Source organism: Lactuca virosa, chromosome 1 (genome assembly GCF_052849685.1).
Source record: "Lactuca virosa cultivar CGN04683 chromosome 1, Lactuca_virosa_CGN04683_v6, whole genome shotgun sequence".
Classification (NCBI taxonomy): Eukaryota; Viridiplantae; Streptophyta; class Magnoliopsida; order Asterales; family Asteraceae; genus Lactuca; species Lactuca virosa.
The window spans coordinates 110,345,920-110,367,252 of NC_136426.1; the positions used below are offsets into that span (position 1 = coordinate 110,345,920).

At 34.4% G+C, this 21,333-nt stretch overlaps 3 protein-coding genes and 1 long non-coding RNA gene across 7 annotated transcripts; 3 read left to right on the forward strand and 1 right to left on the reverse strand.

Moving 5' to 3' along the window:
- Positions 1–9,090: 9,090 nt before the first annotated feature.
- Positions 9,091–13,313, forward strand: LOC145156401 (Vps51/Vps67 family (components of vesicular transport) protein). The gene is made up of 6 exons (XM_079075799.1): positions 9,091–11,565; positions 11,645–11,839; positions 11,932–12,218; positions 12,289–12,468; positions 12,559–12,736; positions 12,820–13,313. Exons 1-6 carry the CDS (start codon positions 9,352–9,354, stop codon positions 12,955–12,957), a joined length of 3,192 nt encoding a protein of 1,063 aa, XP_078931925.1. The 5' UTR covers positions 9,091–9,351; the 3' UTR covers positions 12,958–13,313.
- A 536-nt stretch (positions 13,314–13,849) lies between these two features.
- On the forward strand, positions 13,850–15,594 carry LOC145156412 (uncharacterized). 3 transcript variants are annotated; one of them, XM_079075810.1, is made up of 7 exons: positions 13,850–13,947; positions 14,476–14,584; positions 14,654–14,704; positions 14,812–14,863; positions 14,951–15,009; positions 15,121–15,166; positions 15,283–15,594. In XM_079075810.1, exons 2-7 carry the CDS (start codon positions 14,516–14,518, stop codon positions 15,399–15,401), a joined length of 396 nt encoding a protein of 131 aa, XP_078931936.1. In that variant the 5' UTR covers positions 13,850–13,947; positions 14,476–14,515; the 3' UTR covers positions 15,402–15,594. The 3 variants fall into 3 exon arrangements, with proteins under 3 accessions (XP_078931936.1, XP_078931930.1, XP_078931932.1); XM_079075804.1 differs by having other exon boundaries at positions 13,860–13,947; positions 14,422–14,584; XM_079075806.1 differs by having other exon boundaries at positions 13,860–13,947; positions 14,471–14,584.
- Positions 15,595–17,482: 1,888 nt separating this feature from the next.
- Positions 17,483–18,314, forward strand: LOC145156459 (uncharacterized). The gene is made up of 2 exons (XR_013736719.1): positions 17,483–17,804; positions 18,029–18,314. It is a non-coding gene; the product is annotated as an uncharacterized LOC145156459 (long non-coding RNA).
- A 65-nt stretch (positions 18,315–18,379) lies between these two features.
- Positions 18,380–19,799, reverse strand: LOC145156439 (expansin-A10-like). 2 transcript variants are annotated; one of them, XM_079075813.1, is made up of 3 exons: positions 19,584–19,799; positions 19,148–19,460; positions 18,380–18,978 (listed from the first exon to the last, which is right to left on the reverse strand). In XM_079075813.1, the coding sequence occupies exons 1-3, from the start codon at positions 19,693–19,695 to the stop codon at positions 18,666–18,668; spliced, it is 738 nt and encodes a 245-aa protein (XP_078931939.1). In that variant the 5' UTR covers positions 19,696–19,799; the 3' UTR covers positions 18,380–18,665. The 2 variants fall into 2 exon arrangements, with proteins under 2 accessions (XP_078931939.1, XP_078931944.1); XM_079075818.1 differs by having other exon boundaries at positions 18,380–18,975; positions 19,584–19,798.
- Between the last annotated feature and the right edge of the window lie 1,534 nt (positions 19,800–21,333).

Consider the following 21,333-nt stretch of genomic DNA (forward strand, 5'->3'; position numbering starts at 1 on the left):
AACTATTTTGGTATGTACTTGACCCGATTGTGAGCATGGTCCTTTTGGGTTGCCTTCACCAAAGCAACTTGATAGGATGATTTGTGGAGAAAGAGATTAATTATGATTTATTAATATATTATATGAATAATATATTAAAGGAGAAATCATATTGTTTAATTAATATTAGACAGGAATTAATTAAGAATTAATTTTGTGGCTAAAAGACATTAATTAAATAAAGGGGACTAGAACTGTCAATTGTGTGATAGTTGAATATTGGGCTAATGGACTCCATAGAAGATTGGAGTGGACGAAATCTATGGGGAAACCCATTAGAATTCGTCCAAGGCCTCTAAAGAGGGAGTCCATGGGCTGCTTAGAGCCTAAGCAGTCAGATTAGGGTTTCCTAGTTCAAAACCCTAATAGTCTCACTATATAAGGAACCCCTAAGGCCCCAAAAACATGTGGAAGTAATCCCTAAGGGTTCTTGGACGTTTTTTGGTGCCTCCTTCTCTTCTCCTAAGTCATCCTCTTGCTCTTGGTGTTTGTGAGTCATTAGAGGTGTGACACTTGTGACACTAAGCTTTCAGAAGTCAATTACAAGGAGGAATTGATATTGTTATTGCTACATAACAATCAAGGTAAGATCTAAACCCTAATTCATATGTTAATTTGATTATTGTACTCTAGATCTAGGGTTTATGGCTTTAGATGATTATTGCATGTTCATTAGACAAACTAGATCCAAAGCTTTAGGGTTTGCATGTACACCATAGGACTGATGTAGTGCTCAAAACCCATCAGTGGTATTAGAGCCTAGGTTGTTTGTATAATGTATTGGATGTATTTCGTAATCATTCAAACTTAAAATCACAAAATTCTACTTTCTGGGGGCTGGACTCGCCGAGTCCATGACTGAACTCGCCGAGTTCACTGGGAACTCGACGAGTCCAGTGCTGACTCGACGAGTCAGAGTCGTAGATGGCTGATTTTGTGGGATTTTGACCTATTTTGCTGTGGGATAATTACCAAAAATGTTTTTCATTAATAAAATCCAAATTTTATCAATATTTGGTGATTATCCTTACCAAAATAGAAGATAATTGTCAAAATTAAGATAATTAATTGGTTTATAAGATAAATATTAATTATTTGTAATTTTGTTTTGGATTATCTTGTAAGAAATTGAATTAGGTCAAATTTAGATAATTACAAATTATTTATTAATTTAATTATTTGTAATTTGAACTAGATTGTTTTGAAAAGTTTCAAAACTTGCCCTCAAGTTTTGGAATTTAAATTTTTATTAAAACGTTTGATTTCGAAATATTTAAATTCTAAACCCTAATGTTTTGAAAAGTTCAAAACTTGCCCTCACGTTTTGGAATTTAAAATTTTGATTAAAAGTTTAATTTTGAAATATTAAATTCTAAAACCCTAGTTTTTTTGAAAAAGTTCAAATTACACCCTTATGGTTTTATTAAGTTAATTAAATGTATAATTAAAAGAAAATTAATAAATCCATAATAATTTGGTTTATATTTAATTAAATTAAAAGTATAATTTATTAAATTAGACCACATAGTATTTTAAAAATGTAAAATACACCTTATACTATATAACATTTAAAAGGTTTAACATATTATATATGTATGAGTAAAGAGTCAGTCTTACCGTTAGTAGGCCTCATTCACGAAGCTGGTGTCTAAGGCGTGTTTAAGGAAATTGCCTATAAAATGGCAATTGAATGGGTATCCACTCTTACCCACCGCACTCTTAACTAGTGGAGGGTCGTTAGCAGAACGGGTAGGATAGGGCACAACCTTCCATTATAAGTATAATGAAGTACGAAGTAACTAAACATTTTATAAATTCCCAAATCTTAGTTACTTTAAGAAAAATATGGAGTTGGTGCTATTCCATGAGATTACACTTTGTACCCTTGTCGAGAAAATTAGTGGAGCGTGTGTGGTTAACCGACACACTAAGTTGGGATTGGCATTGGTGGCAAAGGGCGACTCAATGTTTGTCATAGATCGATGGAGCGTGTGTGGTTAACAGGCATGTCGATTAGGTGACTGTAACATTGGGGGCATCATGTATATTTGCATGGTTATCCACAACTTGTTTGTGATCCTCGGCATCCCAGTCACAAACGAAGGGCACACTCGAGATTTAAACATGTCATTGAAAAGTTCAATGAATCTCAAAAGATCTAGGAGTTTCAATTCATTTAAAACTTAATTTTCAATTTTCGTTTTTCATGGTGGAAATTGGTAAATCGTCATTTACCTACCTTCAAATGTTCTGCAATTTGGATTACGACATCCCTCTTCCAAGTTGTAGAATATTGTGTTGGGTCCTAGCCTTAATATCTCATTTGGGTGTTTTATTAAGGACCCAATCAACTAACTTGAATTTCTCCCGTTTTGTAGATGTCAAAGTCTGACAACTATGGTCTTCCTGAATCCGTTGGAAAAAGTTTTCCACATGAAGATGATGTTCCACGATTGGATTGTAGAAATGGAAATCATGCTTCGCTTCCTCCACATCCTCCAATAATTCTCCCTGACCCACATGTTCGAAGACTTGAAAAGTTCAAGGTCACTCAAGCCCTATTGGCAAAAAGACACAAAGATGGAAAGTCTGTATGTGCTCATGTCTTGGATATGAAGTTGCATATTGATAAATTGGGAATGTTGGGTGTCGATGTCTCAAGGAAGCTGGCTGTTGACTTGGTTCTTCAGCCACTTCCCGAATCATATAGTGAGTTCATTAGAGAGTACTATATGATGGACCGAGACGTGACCCTCATTGATTTGACTTATTTGCTTGTTGCTGCTGAATCAGAAATGATCTGGCGGACTGGTCAAGCAAATTTGTCTGGTAAATGTCTCAACCTTCCATGGACAATGGCAACATTGGAAGTCCAGAAAAGTTTTCTCTACGCAAGAGAAAGGCTAAGTCTGAGATAGTCCCTTGTTCCATTCCCAAAGAATCTATATGTTTCTACTGCCAAAAGAGGGAGCATTGGTTATGAAGCTGCCCTAACTACCTGAGAGATCTAAGAGATGGGAGAGTCAAGATATATGACTCTACTTCAGGTAAAATAATCCACTATCTAACTCTATTAAGTTCCTTTTTAGATTCATAATACATGATGTGATAAGATTGCATTTGGTGTTTTGTAGGATTGAAGAAAAAGGAAGCATAAAAGAAAGAAGTAAGCTGAATCTGGTCATGAAGAAGTGGATTTCAATCACATGGTTCAAAGATCAGATTTTTTTAGCTGCTACTTTAGAGTTAGGACATATTGCTAAATAATACTTACATAGTTTTCATTTGTAATCGCATTGTAAGGACAAGATTTTTCCGCAATAAAATAAATTTTGATTTTGTCTTATTTATGTTTCCTTGCGATGGATTTTATGAAAATTGGTGTTTGAATGTTTCTATTGTTAGCAATATTGTGAATGGATTTGATTCTTAGTTATGTTATTTGTGGTAATGTCAGAAATTTACCAAATAAGGAAAGATTCTCATCGCCCAAGTTTCAATTGGACAGAAACTTGGAATCATGCAACTGGTATTATGTGATGAATGAGAACCTTCGTATTTAGGAAATTGAGACTAATTCCTTGTTCACATAAGTATGTGAGTCAAGTGAAGGACTAGGAGATCTGGTACACAATGTTGTGCACTGGTCGAGTCCACCACAAAGAACGATAAAATATTCGTCATGATTTGCTAAAAGAATAGTAAACGTGGTTATACTTAAAAGATTAAGTATGATTCTGAATCACTGGAAAAGTTTCAATGAATAGCAGAACGAATAAGAAGAATCAATTAAGCAGAAAGATAAAAGTTTCTCCAATCTGAAAAGATGGGAGAGTACTTAAGTATTTGTTTTATGATTAACTTAGTGATTATATAACTGTGTCACAATTGATCCTCTAAGGACATCTTAGTACACTAGTATGGCTAAGAAGAGGAATCAGAAATTGTTGAAATGGTTAAATCAAAAGGTGAATCATACTTCGTTCCAAAGTCAAGTCTTAGAGTCGTACTCCAAGATTGTGACTTGAGTGACATAATCTTAAGAAAAAGGTTGATCACATTCATCAAATGTGGAGTAGGAAAATGTTTTTCTCTTGCACGTTTGAAATTGGTAAGTTGTGATGTCTTGGATAAGACAAAGACCAACTAAGACCAATGTGTTTAGTGTTTGTCTTGATAAGAAACCACACTACTCTTGAATATTTGTTTGTCAAGGAATGTTTCCTGACAAGAGAATCTTATATGTCAAGAGGTCAGTGGGAGTCTTAATGATCTTGAAAGGTTTCAAGAGCTAATCAAGAATAAACCTATTGTTTAACACTAGCACACGACTTGAGGTTTGTAACCTATCGTGTTGACATAATTTTATAGTTTTAAGTCAACTATACATATGAGTTCTATGAGTTCTCAATTGATTACATAGAGGCAAAGCACCCTGATCAATGGAAAGTACATTGATAGGTAGAGGTGAGCTGCTCAAAGACTTGGAAGCAATGGTGGGACCCTTGATGGCAAGAAATTAAGAATGAACAAGTTTTGTCCATAAGAGTTTGGATTTGTCACAAACATTATCTTATGATTATGGTTATGAAAAATTCACATGGATAAGAACACATACACCATAAAATCTAAGTGTCATAAGGTTTCTCTCCTTCATAAAAATGATTGTGAGGAAACGCTTTCGCTAGGAAGACTTTAATGAGATAGCGATTATGTAAATTGCATTCTCAAATTCGATTATGACTATGACATCCCTCTTCATAGTTCGAATTGTGAGATTTGGCAATTAGTTTGAACATTCGAGACTTATTGATATAAGTTCTAGAATTGTTTAGACACACATGTGATCTATCTAAGGAAAGGTGTATGAGTTGTTTTCTAGAAGCTTAGATAAAGGCTTGTCGAAGCATATCGTATTAGAAATATGAACTTTGGAAGTCAATAAGTATTGCCTTCTAGAAGTCTAATGGTTTTCTGAATACGTGTTAAAGCTAGTGGGAGCATAAATGTTATGCTGGTAGCCTGGTATGGATATAATCTTCATGTTAGTGGGAGCATGATTATTATTTTAAGTATTGCAAGTTGGCAATGTTAATTATAGAAAACAATAGGTTCACATTGCAAAGTTGCAGGGGTTGAAAAGTTGTTTTGCTATAATTAAGGGAGATAATATTATACTTCGTTTCGAAATCTAAAAGCTTGGATCGAGAAATTTTAGTCAAATTTAGTCAAATATATATGAATGTTATGTTGAAATGGTTCAATGTAAGGAAATTCTATATATATAAAGGATAATTACGTTCTCAAAATTTGGTTATGATTACGACATCCCTCTTCATAATCAAAATTATGAGAATATGGAAAATAGAAATATTATCGCAGGAGACTGGTAAAGTATCACGTCTTTATGTATGACATTATGAATTGCATCCCATACGCTTTGGGTATAGGATCGATTGCATATGCTATAATATACGACCGTTCTGATTTTCCAAATGCTTAGGGCATTAAGAGGGAAAAGGATCATAATCGGATTTGACTAAATTGATTAAATAACTGTCAAGGACAATCTGAGGTTCGCTAAGGATTGGTCGCTTGTGCGCAGTTGGAAGTAAAGTATTGAATGGAACATAATGACATTATTATGAATAGATAAGACTCTATTAAGAATGAGTTGTCATATGGAAAATATGGAAATGTTTCCATATTGGGAGTTGGACGTTAAGAATCTATGTCTAGATTAGAAACTTTTATACAAGAAGGATGTTCAAAGGAATGTACTTTGAATGTGAGACTTCATAATAGAGCACTTTGTAATTCCATTGGCCGAGTCTTGGTGACTTTGTGCTGTGGCATTACGAAAGGATCGTTGCATAAAATGTTAGAATCTAACATATTCTAGTAGTGGCGAGAATTTTGTGTTCTTACACTAACGATAAGGATTAGGAGTTGTGAAATGAGCATCATTGGAAATGTTTTCGATTGATCTATTTCACAAAGTATGGACCATAGGTAAACAGAGTGTGCATGCTTAGTGCATGGGATAACTGCTGTTATAATTCAAGTAATAAGTTGATTATCCGAAACATTATACAATGAATAATATGTGATCAATATGGTGACTAAATAAAAAGAGTTTTATTTATACTCAAAAGTTTGGGGCCATATTGGATTCGATTATTATTGTGTTTCACTTTGCATGTTTTGACTTCCCGAGTAATAAGATTATTCAAACCATCCACAGTCGCTCATACTTTGGAAGTAGGTATGAAAGAAGACTGTCATGAATTGGCTTGTAGATTGTCTAAAGTGTATTAGACATAACAAAAGTTTGCTACAACGTTCATGAGTGCTTATGGATTAAGATTTGAGCATTGGATTAAACCCACGCTCACTTGGATCGCTTCATGGATTTTATCACGAGTGATTGGTGAGACAATAATATCTTATATTCTTGAAACCGAGACGTGTGAGTTCTAATTTACAAGTCGGTTGCACATTGATAATATGTAAACGCACCAGTAACTTGGTGTCATAAAACATATTGTTGTGTGTGATTTGATGAGTAGGTACAAGCGAGCATTGAGTCAAAGTTTATCTGTTCCTTTTACCCAATGTGGGATAAAAACGATATCTGTGGGCCCCTCGATGATTTAGTGATGACACCCTAAGCGCTTGGCCAAGCCTGGAATAAGTTGATGTGTTCAATTATAGTCTGTTGTCAGTCGTCATAAATCGGAAATCGGGAAACAACGCATGAACAGAGAGTATGATTAAAATCCATGTCTCAGTTCATACGATATGGTCCAAGGATTAGATTCGAAGTCATATAAGTTGAAATAGGACATATACTATAATTTGTTGCATGATTTCCCATGGAGAGCGTGACACCACACCTTGATGTTGGGATGTGGCATCCTATTTTGCCATCTCATGACTAGAAGGGTTGTGCAATTTAGTTATTTAGCATTGTTCGTGTCTGAATGCATCCTCGTTAAATTCCATAATGGGTGTCTTATGATGTTGAATATGTTGGATTAGATGTCTAAGCCCAAAACTATTTTGGTATGTACTTGACCCGATTGTGAGCATGATCCTTTTGGGTTGCCTTCACCAAAGCAACTTGATAGGATGATTTGTGGAGAAAGAGATTAATTATGATTTATTAATATATTATATGAATAATATATTAAAGGAGAAATCATATTGTTTAATTAATATTAGACAGGAATTAATTAAGAATTAATTTCGTGGCTAAAAGACATTAATTAAATAAAGGGGACTAGAACTGTCAATTGTGTGATAGTTGAATATTGGGCTAATGGACTCCATAGAAGATTGGAGTGGACGAAATCTATGGGGAAACCCATTAGAATTCGTCCAAGGCCTCTAAGGAGGGAGTCCATGGGCTGCTTAGAGCCTAAGCAGTCAGATTAGGGTTTCCTAGTTCAAAACCCTAATAGCCTCACCATATAAGGAACCCATAAGGCCCCAAAAACATGTGGAAGTAATCCCTAAGGGTTCTTGGACGTTTTTTGGTGCCTCCTTCTCTTCTCCTAAGTCATCCTCTTGCTCTTGGTGTTTGTGAGCCATTAGAGGTGTGACACTTGTGACACTAAGCTTTCAGAAGTCAATTACAAGGAGGAATTGATATTGTTATTGCTACATAACAATCAAGGTAAGATCTAAACCCTAATTCATTTGTTAATTTGATTATTGTACTCTAGATATAGGGTTTATGGCTTTGGATGATTATTGCATGTTCATTAAACAAACTAGATCCAAAGCTTTAGAGTTTGCATTTACACCATAGGGCTGATGTAGTGATCAAAACCTATCAAAATATGATATTAAGGTATAGTTCCCCTTTATATATATATATATATATATATATATATATATATATATATATATATATATATATATAAGTTAGATCGAGTGAGGACTCAAAAATAAGTGAGGACTGCGAGAACAAATCTTTGCTGCATGCTTGAAAAAATAAAAGGTGGATATTTGATTTTATTTATCGTCAATATTTCGCGAGATGATATGGCGTTTTTGTAATTATGTGCAAGATTTTGATATTTTTGACAAAAGTTAATTGTTTATTGGTTAAACTAGTTGTGAGACTCATGTATTATTTGAGTTAATTTAAAAAAAATTAAATATAAATGTCAAAATATTTGAGAACTTTGAATTTATAAGAAAAATAATGAATTATTATAATGAAAATATTTTTTTATCTTTTAAATTTAAATAAATAAAAGAAATTAATGAGCTTTAATTTTGAGAATTTTGAAATTAAAAGGTAAGTGTATTAATGAAATTGATATCCATTTATTACTACATTTATTGCAATTATTACATATGGAATTTAATAAATAAGAAATACTTATAAAATGATATGTGAAAAAAGATTTAATTCAAAATATTAGGTTTGATTTGTTTGAGTTTTTATTAAAGTAATTTTTATACCTTTATAGTTTGTTATGATGTTGTTTAAAACTTGTTATGAATTATAATTTGATTTTAGTTTTAGTTTTAGTTTTATTATTGGTTCGAACTTAAATTTAACATGATTTAAAAGTTTAAGATAAAAGACATGGTTATTTAAGAATTTTGACTGGATAACGTGGATAACATAAGATAGAGATAACATAATAACAATTTTAACAAGAAATTTAAAAATGGTCGAAACCATGACCAAAGATAGTTAGATACAACAAAAACTTTGTTTAGAAATCATTTATGCAAACACATCAAGCATTTGAACAAAATACACAGATTAAAAATGGTCCAAACCATGACCAAAGATCCCACAAAACTTTGTTTAGAAATCATGTATGCAAATACATCAAACAATTGAACAAAATCCACAAATTTTACATAGACTAAAGTTATAATTTACTCGTATATTTTTGACAAAAGAAAAAACTTCTGGTGCGCTTTTGTAAATAAAAGATAGTTATAACTTATACCAGAGTACCAGACGCTGAAACTTTTATATTTGCCCCCTAACTATGTAAAACCTTCAAAATCTTCCCTAAAATTTGTATCCAGCAATGGCTGTTGAAATCGAATCGGTGGGCTAAAGGCCCAACCTTATACCCCCGTCACATAGAAGCGATATTCATAGGAAACTTCTGATTCTTCACGAGACTGTGTTTACGAGAAGAACTTGTTGACGAAATCTTATATTGTAATCGATTATGAATCACGTTTGGTGAGAAAATTCTGTGAATTGGATCTGCATACAAGCAAAATTGTGAATTTAAATAGGGATTTCGAGATCTGCCACCAACAACCACCACCATGAGAGTGGCAGGGCAATCACCACCACCACCTTCTCCGCGACAATCAACACCGTCGTCTCCATCCACATTAACAGCAAAAGATGCGGAATCTCTCTTCCGTACCAAACCCATATCCGAAATCCGAAATGTAGAAGCTGCAACCAGAAAACAGATCCAAGACAAGAGCGAAGAGCTCCGGCAGCTTGTCGGTAACCGTTACCGCGATCTGATCGATTCCGCCGATTCAATCGTCAACATGAAGTCATCCTGCCACTCCATCTCTGGCAATATATCCGCTGTTCACGATGGTATCCTTCATTCCCTTTCATCTACCACGATTAACCCTAATTCTGCATCTTCAAACCCTGCTAGGGCTCGTATTTACGGCATTGCGTGCCGTGTTAAGTATATAGTCGATACACCTGAGAACATATGGGGATGCCTCGACGAATCGATGTTTGTCGGTGCAGCTGCGCGATACATGCGCGCGAAATTAGTTCACCATGGTTTAACTAGCAACGATGATAACAAGAGCGTGTTATTGAAATTCCCTTTGTTACAACACCAATGGCAGATCGTGGAGAGTTTCAAAACACAAATCTCACAGAGAAGTCGTGAGAGATTGTTGCTAGATCAAGCCGTAGGACTTGAGATCTCTGCTTATGCTGATGCTCTTGCTGCTGTTTCAGTTATCGATGAACTCAATCCGGCTCAGGTTTTGAAATTGTTGCTTGATTCGAGAAAGTCTTGTGTTTCTCAGAAACTAGGTAGTTGTAAGGTGGCTAGTGAGGATGTGATCATGGTGTTTTGTGAAGTATTGAAGGTGATCCAGGTTAGTGTAGCACATGTAGGAGAGTTGTTCTTGCAGGTTTTAAGCGACATGCCTTTGTTCTACAAGACAGTATTGGGTTCACCCCCTGTTTCTCAGTTATTTGGTGGGATCCCAAATCCAGATGAAGAAGTAAGATTATGGAAATCTTTTAGGGACAAATTGGAATCCATAATGGTAATGCTGGATCGTGATTTCATTTCCAAAGCTTGTTTGGACTTTTTAAGGAGTTGTGGGAAGGAGATTGTCAACAAGGTCAATGGGCGTTACCTAATTGATGCCATTGATAACGGGCAACAGCTTTCTGCAGCTGAGAAATTGATCAGAGAAACCATGGAAGGGAAAGATGTGTTGGCAGGGAGTTTGGAGTGGCTAAAAACCGTTTTTGGTTCAGAGATTGAAATGCCTTGGAGTAGAACCCGTGAGCTTGTTTTAGGCAATGATGATGATCTTTGGGATGAAATCTTTGAAGAAGCTTTTGCATCAAGAATGAAAGCTATAATTCTCTCTGGATTTGATGAAATGAATAAGATTGTTAATGTCAAGGAGTCGATTCTCACAATCTCTGGTGACCAAGTTGACTTTCAAGCTTTCTTGAATAGGTCTCCATTAGGTGGTGGGGTTTGGTTTATGGAGCCAACTAGCAAAAGAGGTGGTTTAGTTACAAGTCCTAAAGCATCCATGGTAGGTAATGATTATCAAAACTGTCTAAATGCTTACTTTGGTGATGAAGTTGGGAGAATCAGAATGGCAGTTGATAACCACTGCAAGAATGTTCTTGAAGACCTTTTAAGCTTCTTGGAATCTCCAAAAGCCTCTTTAAGGTTGAACAAACTAGCACCATATCTACAAAGCAAATGTTTTGAAAGCATTTCAGCCATACTTACAGAGCTCAAGCATGAATTGGAGTACTTGTATGCTACATTGGGTAATACTAATTCATCATCATCACCTCCATCATCATCATCATCATCTCCATCTCCAGCTATAATTGTTGAAAGATCACTATTCATTGGAAGACTCCTGTTTGCATTCCAAAAGTACTCCAAAAACATTCCTGTAATCCTTGGTTCTCCTAGACAATGGTTGAATGAAAGTAGAGGATCGGTATCAGTATCACCACTTTTGAGGTATTCTAGTGGAAGATTTGATTCTTTCACTTCTGAAAACCATGGAAAGAAAATTCTCACCTCACCTAGAAGACAATCTTCACTTACTGCTTCTGCATTATTTGGAGTTGATGACACTTCAAGCCCACAGCTTTCTGAACTTAAAAAAACAATACAAGATCTTTGTATCAAAGCTCATAACCTGTGGATAACTTGGGTTTCAGATGAACTCTCTTCTCTCCTTTCTCAGAGCCTCAGAAATGATGAATCTTTATCTGCAACCACACCATTGAGAGTAAGTTTTCCTTTTTAGTTTTTATACCATTACATTTATCATTTATGTAAATAGTTAAAAATATGTTAAATATTTACAGGGGTGGGAGGACACAGTGGTTAAACAAGAGGAGTCTAGTGAACACCCATCAGAGATGAAGATCTCACTTCCTTCAATGCCTTCTTTATACATCACCTCATATTTGTTTCAAGCTTCTGAAGAAATTCACCGAGTTGGAGGTCATGTTCTTGATAAACCAATTCTACAAAACTTTGCTTCTAAATTACTCGAAAAGGTATTTATTTTCAAAATCAAAACCCTAATTTGTGTTTCTGAACATAAGTTTTTTTACTCATTACTCATATTCTTGTTGTTTTCTTGATATAGGTGATTGATATATACACAAATTTCCTCTCAAACAATGAATCTACTACAAATACAACCCGTGTGTCTGAAAAAGGAGTACTCCAAATCTTACTGGATCTAAGATTTACTGCTGACATTCTATCCGGAGGCGATTTAACAGGAAATGAAACCTTAAAAACATCAAAAACAAAAACAGCATACAGACGAAAACAAGATGTTGTTCAACAAACAAAAACAGTTATGAAAGATCGCCTTGATGAGTTGGCGAATCGCCTCTCTCAGAAGCTAGACCCCATAGACTGGCTCACGTACGTTTCTTTTTTTATTTATTTATTTTCGTGACATAATTATAAAATATAATTTTAAAATTGTGTATAGGTATGAGCCATATCTTATGGAAAATGAGAAGCAGTGTTACTTGAGACATGCTGTTTTATTTGGTTTCTTTGTGCAACTTAATCGTATGTACACAGACACCATGCAAAAATTGCCTACAAATTCAGAATCAAATATAATGAGATGCTCCACAATTCCTCGTTTCAAATATCTTCCAATCAGGTTCATTCATGATTCATCTCAACAAAATCTTTTTTTAAATTAGTTTATTATTATAATTATTAATGTTGGATTTTTTTTTTTGGTATGTAGTGCTCCTGTGTTATCTAAGGGGACAAGTAAGTCGCCTATATCAACATCATCTATAGACAACAGTGTGACATCATCAAGTAATTCATGGAGAAATTATACACAAAATGAGCATATGAATATGGATCATGACACTACAAGTTTAGGGGTTGCGACACCTTTCCTCAAGTCCTTCATGCAGGTAGGTAGATCAAAGTCTGTTTATCGTCTTCAAGGGTAAAATCGTAATATTAAAAAGTAACATTTTTTTTTTTTAAATGCCAGGTTGGCAGCAGATTTGGGGAGAGTACATTGAAACTAGGATCGATGCTGACAGAAGGACAAGTAGGGAGATTTGGGGATATTTTACCTGCTCAAGCAGCTGGACTTCTTTCATCATTTACAGCTGGAAGATCAGATTAAAATTTGGATTTACTGATCTTATATTTTCCAACAATTAAACAAGTTCCAAAAACATGGGAACTTAAGGTCTCACATGAACTGCTGCTTCGAGGGGATTTGTGAAGAGAATATTTTCAGGAGGGTTAAGTTTGTGTGTTTGTTGATGTAAAATTTTGGGATATGTGTGTGTAAACGAGGTGAAGACTGAACTTATAATTTCATGTGTTTTAAATTTTATGAAGAAAAGCAAATAGAAGAGAGAGGGAAGAGGGAAAGGGGGAGTTTGAAGAGGTTAAGTTTAGAAGAGTGTTTTGTGGACTACACATATTTGTATACTGTTTTTATAGCGACTTTATTATATTTTCGTTGTTTCGAAACATTTGGTATTATGTGTTTATAATTTGGATCAATCCAAGAATTTTAACAATTCATATGTTTTGTATTATTTGTTAAATGAGATTGGACTCCACTTATTTGCAGCTTTTTCGTACGCTATTACTCTACATTTTACAAAATGAAAGAACTTTTTTACATGATACCTTACGACTAAATATTAAAGTTACAGCTTTTTCATACGTTATTACTTTACAAAACAGTGAGAATTATTTTTGATATTTTAATTTGAGAGATTGAGAGACATTCATTGTTACCTTTTTATGTAAAATTGACATAGCATAGCATGGTAAAAATTGGTTACAAAATGAAAGTTCGATTAAATGATTAAAAGTTGCATATAATGGCAACAGTAGTAGTCTTTTACGTAAAATCATTAAAAAAAATGATACATTATTTGATAAAGTAATTAATACATTTAAATTGTCAAAGCTGAAGGTTGTGAGATAGTTTGAGGACTAATTTTGTAGTTTACTCTTAATCCGTGGCCTTATACTGTCACTTTTCAACTTTATTAGTTACACTACCAAGGCAAATCCCCCCCAACGCATTTCACCGATCTTCTTCCCCAACGACGAGGAACTCCAAGCGAATTGACACGGAGAAGTGATTCCGCCGGTGAGTTCCACGTTCTGTTCTGTGTAGATCATCTTTCGTTATACCTATTTTCATGTATCCTCTAATTTTTATATGTATGAATCATATGATTCCTTGGAAGCATTAGTTTGTAGTGTTAGGGTTCCATTGAATCAAAATGTTCGTTTTTTTGATTAAATTGACAATTCTATGGAGCTTCCTTGTGGTTTCATACAGTTACATCTGTGCTTCTCACTCACAATAATGACAAATTTGATAATCCTCTTGTTAGTTTCGATTTGATTATTGTAATTATGGTATTTCCGAAGTTATGTACTGAATTAATTTTCGCTTTTACAAGATTGACTTGATTTACTGCTGTAATTGTTATGATAGCTTCAATATTCCTGTTGCTTGAATTGATTCATTTGTTTGTTGCATCACCAACTCCGATCAAAACTTATCTCGATGGCGAATTCATGCTTTTTGATTATGTTCTCTGCACCTGAAATATAGGTTTTTAGGCCATCTTTGTTTCCTCACTTTTTAATCCCTTTGGGTTTAGAACAGTGAAGAAAGGAAGAAATCTATATAGTGAACTGAAGCTGAGATGGGAGATTCAGATCCTAGAAACTCTTTGAGATGCAGACACTGTGCAGGTCCTCTCACCAAGGAGATGGTAACTTCCATAACAAAACTATGAATTTTGTTCATCTTCTGTGTGTTATATTGTTCTTATCAATGGCAGGAAACCAGTGCTTGGACTGTTGGACCTCTTATCAGAGATAGCTTTTCCATGGTACTCTTTTTTTTTTTACTTATTAAAAATCACATATGGTTTTTTTATTTTTTTGGAAAATGATTCTATAAACTTTCTTTATTTGATCTTTCTTGATCACAATCCAGATTGGTTCTGCTGTTGGTGGTGTGTCCAGTGCATTCTATGGATTCAATCTAGGTATAGACATCAGTGATATTCAATTCTTTACTCTAATTTCCATTTATTTTTTTTACATAAATCATTTTCTTTTTTCTTTTCTTGTAGTGATGCCAATTGTTCAAAGGCGAGTGAAAGGACCTATGTGGTTGCATTTCTTGATTGGTGTAAGCTTCTTACTAAATGGGACCTAAATAATTTTCATTTATTTATTTATTATTTAAATCTACAAGACTATATTTTTTTTATTAATATTTACGTTATTGATTCTGATGCAGGCCCCACCAGTGATAGTATTTTCATCGGCTTGTGCTGGATTAGCAGGTGAGTATTTATGTCTGTCTGGATACAGTGTTGTATGTGTAAAAGTTTTTTAAGTAAATATTTTGAAAAGAAATCATTGTTTTAGTTTTTGTTTTAACTGAATGAAATATTTGTAGGTGGTGCGATTCCAGCGCTTACTCAACTTGCAGCTTCATCATATCACGCAGCAGTCTCGTCAGCGCCACCTCCTCAAGATGATGACATCAGCAAATCAAGAACTTCCTCCACATTGTAACAAAATGGTGAATCACTGAGTTGACTCGATCTTCGATCTGGATTTATACAGCTTGAACCACATGTACATGTTTTTAATTTTTGCAACTTGATTTTGAAACTCAACACACATATATATAGTAGACTAGTTGGTGAGTATTTTCAAAGGTATAATGGGTGTTTGATAAGAGAAATGGTGAAATATTAGTGAGAAATGGTGAATTATGATATAATTTATTAACTATATATGCTATAAAACGTTAAGAAATCATCTCATGGGTTTGAATTTTCAATGCCAGTGGGTTTGGATAAGAATATGATCTAACCTGGGGAATTAGGGTAGTAAATGATTTTTCTGTAAGAATATAGATCGGAAATGAGGGTGTGTTTAAAAGAAAGACGGAAACCCTAACGAAATATTTAACACTATTTGATTTAATCTGTGGTGGTAGGTTAAAATTTGGTAAGGGTAAGAAAGTGTTATTTGTCCAAAACTTGTGTGTTTCAAGATTTGATGAAAGAGATCATAAAGTAGAATGTTATATTTGTCAATTATAAGAGCAAAAAAATGAATTTTTTACAACATTCTACCACATTATTTTCAAACCATTCTTCTATTCATACTCTCTAAAATATCATATTTAGATGGATTTTTTTACAAATTTTTGATTTGGATGATGATGGAGAATTTATCTCAATGTTCTTTTATGTTGTGCAACACATAAACAATGAAGAACGTACGAATGTTTCGCATACAAGAGCGGTTGTCAATTGAGATCGTCAAGTCGTACATAAACTATTTGTATGTGATTATTTTGACGATAATTGTTTTTATAATGATGTAGCATTCGAACGTCCTTTTCTTTTGAATAAGACATTATTTTTACGTATTAGTAATGTTTTAGAGGCGCGATATGATTATTTTAAGCAAAAACTCAACGCTAGAGGTAGAATGAGCTTTAATAGTATACAAAAATGTGTAGTTGTGCTTAGATATTTAGGATACGATATAGAATTTAATGCATCAGACGAGTACTTGAAAATATCTGTGAGGACTGCAATTAAGTGTGTGGATTATTTTTGTGCATACATGTATGAGGTTTTTTTAGGAAGAATATTAGTGCAAACCTATTCCATGTGATATTGAGAGATTGTATTTGACATATGAAGAGAGACATGGATTTTCAGGAATGATAGGTAGCCTTGATTGTACGCATGTCGCATGTGAAAAATGTCCAGCTGCTTGGCGCATTCAGTTTAATCGAGGTGATATAGGTGAGCCGACTATAATACTAAAAATTGTTGCATATAAGGATTTGTGGATATAACATTCGTTCTTTGGAGTTGTAAGGTCTAACAATGATCGTAATGTTCTTAGCCAGTTCCCGGTTTTCAACGATATATGGAACGACAAAGCACCTGATATGTCCTTCACGATGAATAAGCATTTCGTACAAATATGGTTACTATATTTGTGATGGGATATACCAAAATTATGCTACCTTTATGAAGGCATACTCGATACCTCGAACCCAAAAAGATAAAGTTGTTTACAAAAAGACAAGAATCTGCTGTAAAGGATATAGAGAGGACATTTGGAATCCTTATTGTTGAAAATAATCTTAATTGTCTTATGGTTGGTCTGAATATTTTTAAGACAAGTAAGTTGGGGCATTCAATTTTCGATATATAAATATTGTTTAAAAGTTTTTTAATATTTTCTATGAAAATATCATAAAGTAAAAACCAATAACATTTTATTTATTTTTTAAGTTACTAAACTTTTATAATTGTATCCAATTAACCAACAAACTTTTCATTTTGGTTCTAATATACCATCGATTATGTTGACACATCCGGTGACATGGACTCCATATGAGTTGGTAACCGGTATCAAAGGTATAATAGAACCAAAAAAATTTGATGATCAATAGGATGTAATTAAAACTTTAATGACTAATGGGTAAATTTTGTGTGATGATCATTTTTTCCCTAAAAAGATTATGAACCATGAGGGTAAGAATTGATATTTTTTCTCGAGTTAAGGGTAGTAGATGAAATGTTGGTTAGGGCAGCATAGATCAGGTATCAGGGTGTATAAAAGGAGAACAAAACCCTAAAGCTAGGGTTTAACACTACTTGATCTTATCTGAGCGGTACCGGGAAGGGACTACGGCGGCGATGGTGATAGTCGTATCGGAGAAACATGGCGGATATTGTCACCCATCCACGACATCTTCTGGTGTTTAATGGTTGCAGGAGACTCCGTCATGATCTTCTCAGTTCGCCTAATCGCTATTCTCTTCCTTAGTTCCTCCGGTCATCCGCGATGAAGACTGCCCGCTTCCGGAGCCATAAATTCGATTATAATCGGGGCGATGATGGCCGCGCGGGCTAACCAAAACAAATTATTTTTCTTTATTAGGTTGATTTATGCATTCGTTTTTAGTCTCTACAAATTAAAGCCCCTGACTTTTTCGAAATCAATAGATTTTTTTCGGCAATTTAGGATTTTACTTGTTGATTTTCAAATTAAAGCCCCTTGTTTGTAAAAGTAAACTATGATTTTCAAGATCAAAATGCTCTTTTTCTCAATAAAGTGTCATATATTTGTTATTTATATTCGTAATTGTGTTTGCTTTGATCCAGAGACGATTCTTGCTTGATTGTTAGTTTGTGGAATAAAGCCTGAAATTCAAAAATCCGATCGAAGTAATGCGGCTGTTGATGGTTGAAGCTGGTCCTCCCTCTGGATCTCCGGTGTTGCTGTATGTTGTCTCTCTTTGATGCAATTTGACGTAACATAAATTCAGTCTTTTGTAGATGACAAGATTCACATATCTTTTATACATAAGTAATATACATGTTTATCAGTTATTAAGTATTGTAATTTATGGGTTTTTAAGTCCCATCTGGAAAACTTCTCCTTTAATCATCTTATCACAATAAACAATCTTTTTTAAAGCATTATTTAACTTAAAGGAGACAATTCCTCAAAAGTTAAAACCAATAGTGGATCAGTTTTTAGCACCACACTCATTCCAATATTGAGCATGATTACAACACACACAACTACTAGTTCTCTAAGAAATACACATACTAAATACCAACCCTTGTTGGTTTTCAAATCATACTACTAACAATCTTTAAGAATTTGTAGTATCGTTTAGGCATCCAATCTGGGCTTTGTAAAAAGAGCCCATTAAATTGGATCTTGATCACTATAAAAATCTATGAACCAATTAGTAACATAAACAACCGAAGAGTAGAATTTTGAGTTAGGATGCTAAAACTGTCTTCCCGTGTATGTTTGCCCAAACGACCAGTTCGCAGGTGCAACATTGTTAGAAATTACAGTTTTGCCATCACTTGTTGTAACTTTAAACGATAGAGTTTGACCATTAAGGTAACTGTTACTCTGCCAATTTTGACCCCAATTTCGACTCATCTTTTGCCATGTGGCTCCACCTTTCGACCCCTTTACAGACACCGAGATGACATCACCCGCTCCACCGACATTGGTCACAAGCACCAAGTTAAAATACGAGTGACCATTAATCGTGAACCTAATCCCACCACTCTTTCTGCAAGCAACTCTGCTAAAAGTTACAAAAAAACGTTAGGAGTTGTTTGATTACCTCTGAATCCGTCGACATTCAACGTGTATGACAAAATCTCCATTAGAATCATTTATCACTGAATGTTTCAGTTATATCAAACAACCCCTTAGTCTGCATTGGAGGGGAGGTTAGATGGAGACAGTCTTACCTTCTATATTGAACTGGTATTATCCCGGCTTTTTCTCGAGCAATACGGTTAAAGATGGGTTGGGCGAGGTCAAAGTGTTGCAAGGGCGGATTACACCAACCGCCATTGTTGTTAGAGAGCGCGTTGTTTGGTGGGCAAAAGTTTGTAGCCGTGACAATGATTGATCCCGGGTGGCACCATTTTTGGTCGTTAAAACACTTGATCTCAAAACACGCACCGCATGTAAGACCGTTGTTGAAGAGACTTGTACTTAGTGCAACTGTGGTTGTACCGTATCCTTGACTATATAGATTTCCGTACCCACAAGCTCCACCTGTGAAAAAATTGCAACTTTTATACCAAAATCAAAGTTGCGAAAAATATGTCAACCCAGTTGAGCCAAACACAGTGTTGGGCTCAACTGGGTTGGACTGTGTAGAACTGTTGATGTTCTTACCCATTGTGCCGGAGGCGTCGTGACCTCCGTAGAAGGTGGCATGGGCGTTTGACCATGCATTAACACTTGTGATGGTTGATAGAAGAAGTAAGCATAGATCAAGAAAACTCATTTTTTTTAAATGCAAAGTGATGATTTTTATGAAATTGATGAATCGTTCTTCTATTGGACTCTTTGTGACCTTGAACTTAGAAGAGAAGTGAGTTGAAGATGTTGAAGCGATGAATGGCTCTATATTTATAAACAAGACATGGAACTACTTTTTTCTTTTGGTTTTATATTGCTCTTGTTTTATTTATGTTATATATTTAATAATTGTAAGGGTAAATATATAAGAGGAATACTTTTGTTATAACCAAAACCCATCTTTTTCTCTCTAATAAATCTCTTTGTTTTCCATTCTTAAAATCTCTCAACTACTATATTTTTTTTTTCTTTTTCGTTTTCGTTAACGAAAAGTTGAGGACGCGGCGTACTGTGTAAGTGGGACTCATTTTTAATGGGTTTTGCGTTGTAATTGCATTATCCTAGATGCCTTTTTCTGTAGGCATCAGCAGAGTTTTCTAAAAATAAAATTGAAAGGAATCCTTCTTAAAGTATGACACGTTAAAATGAGTGATGTATCCCTAGGCAATGTGTAGATTTTGTGGTTTACTCTTGTTCAAGTTAAAGAAAGATGGAAAAGCAAAAATCCCTTGTATAAGTTTATACGAAAAGTGTGTTGATTATATGTAACTTTTTGAATGGAAAAAACCGGTGTGCAAAAGATTATTGTGAAAAGTGAAAAGCATGGGGGACAAATATGATGCGATTTGTAGGGGTCTAATCTCACTTTACAGCATATGAAGATGAAATAAATAGAATACTTTACAGCTTGAACTCAACTTCTGTTTTCTATCTCTTTTACGTTGGATAAAAAATTCTCATCCAAATATGATGTGATTCGTAGGGCTCAAAGGTCATTAGCCTTTGTTGGTTGGGTTTAGTTTCGTTTCTATTTTTTAATAAATACTTTAAATATCATCATTACACATACACATAACAAAGTTTTATCCCATATAATTTCCTAATTTCATAAAATCAAAGTTGGTTTGTGATCGATTACTAGCTCTAAGAAATCGATTGTATATCATTTATTAGAATGTTTAATGTTGGTTCAAAACCGGCAACACATGTAAATTACATGCAACTCACTAAAATATTTGTTAGATAATGGTACTTTGGGGAGTCATGTTGTACAGACTCCATGGAATAATTTTGTTCCAATAAAGTTGAACATCTTGGGTTGGCATTTGGGTTTGGATGAAGTGCCTACGATGTAGAATCTTGTTGACAAATGGATTTATGTGGACTCCAAGTTTTGTCCCCTTTGTATTAGGAGTATGGACACATCCTTTTATGTATTGAACCATATTGGTAAATGGTGGGATCTCAACAAGCCTTTTAATTCAATTTCAGATTGGATTCTTCGGGCGAACAACTTTAATTTAAACGCTGTCCAAAAAATGTTTTGATGCGATAATTATTACTACTTTTTGGGTCATCTGGAGTATTAGGAACAACCTTTTATTTGGATCGACTAAGCTGAGAAAATCAGACATTTAACATGTTGATTGGTTGTACAACCTTAGTTTAGCTACTTCGTTTTTTTTTGTCCAACTCCTTGCAAGATCTTTATTATAATATTTTCGTTCAAAAAAAAAAAGAAAAAAGATAACAAACACCCGATAATTGTGTTAGTGTATTTTAA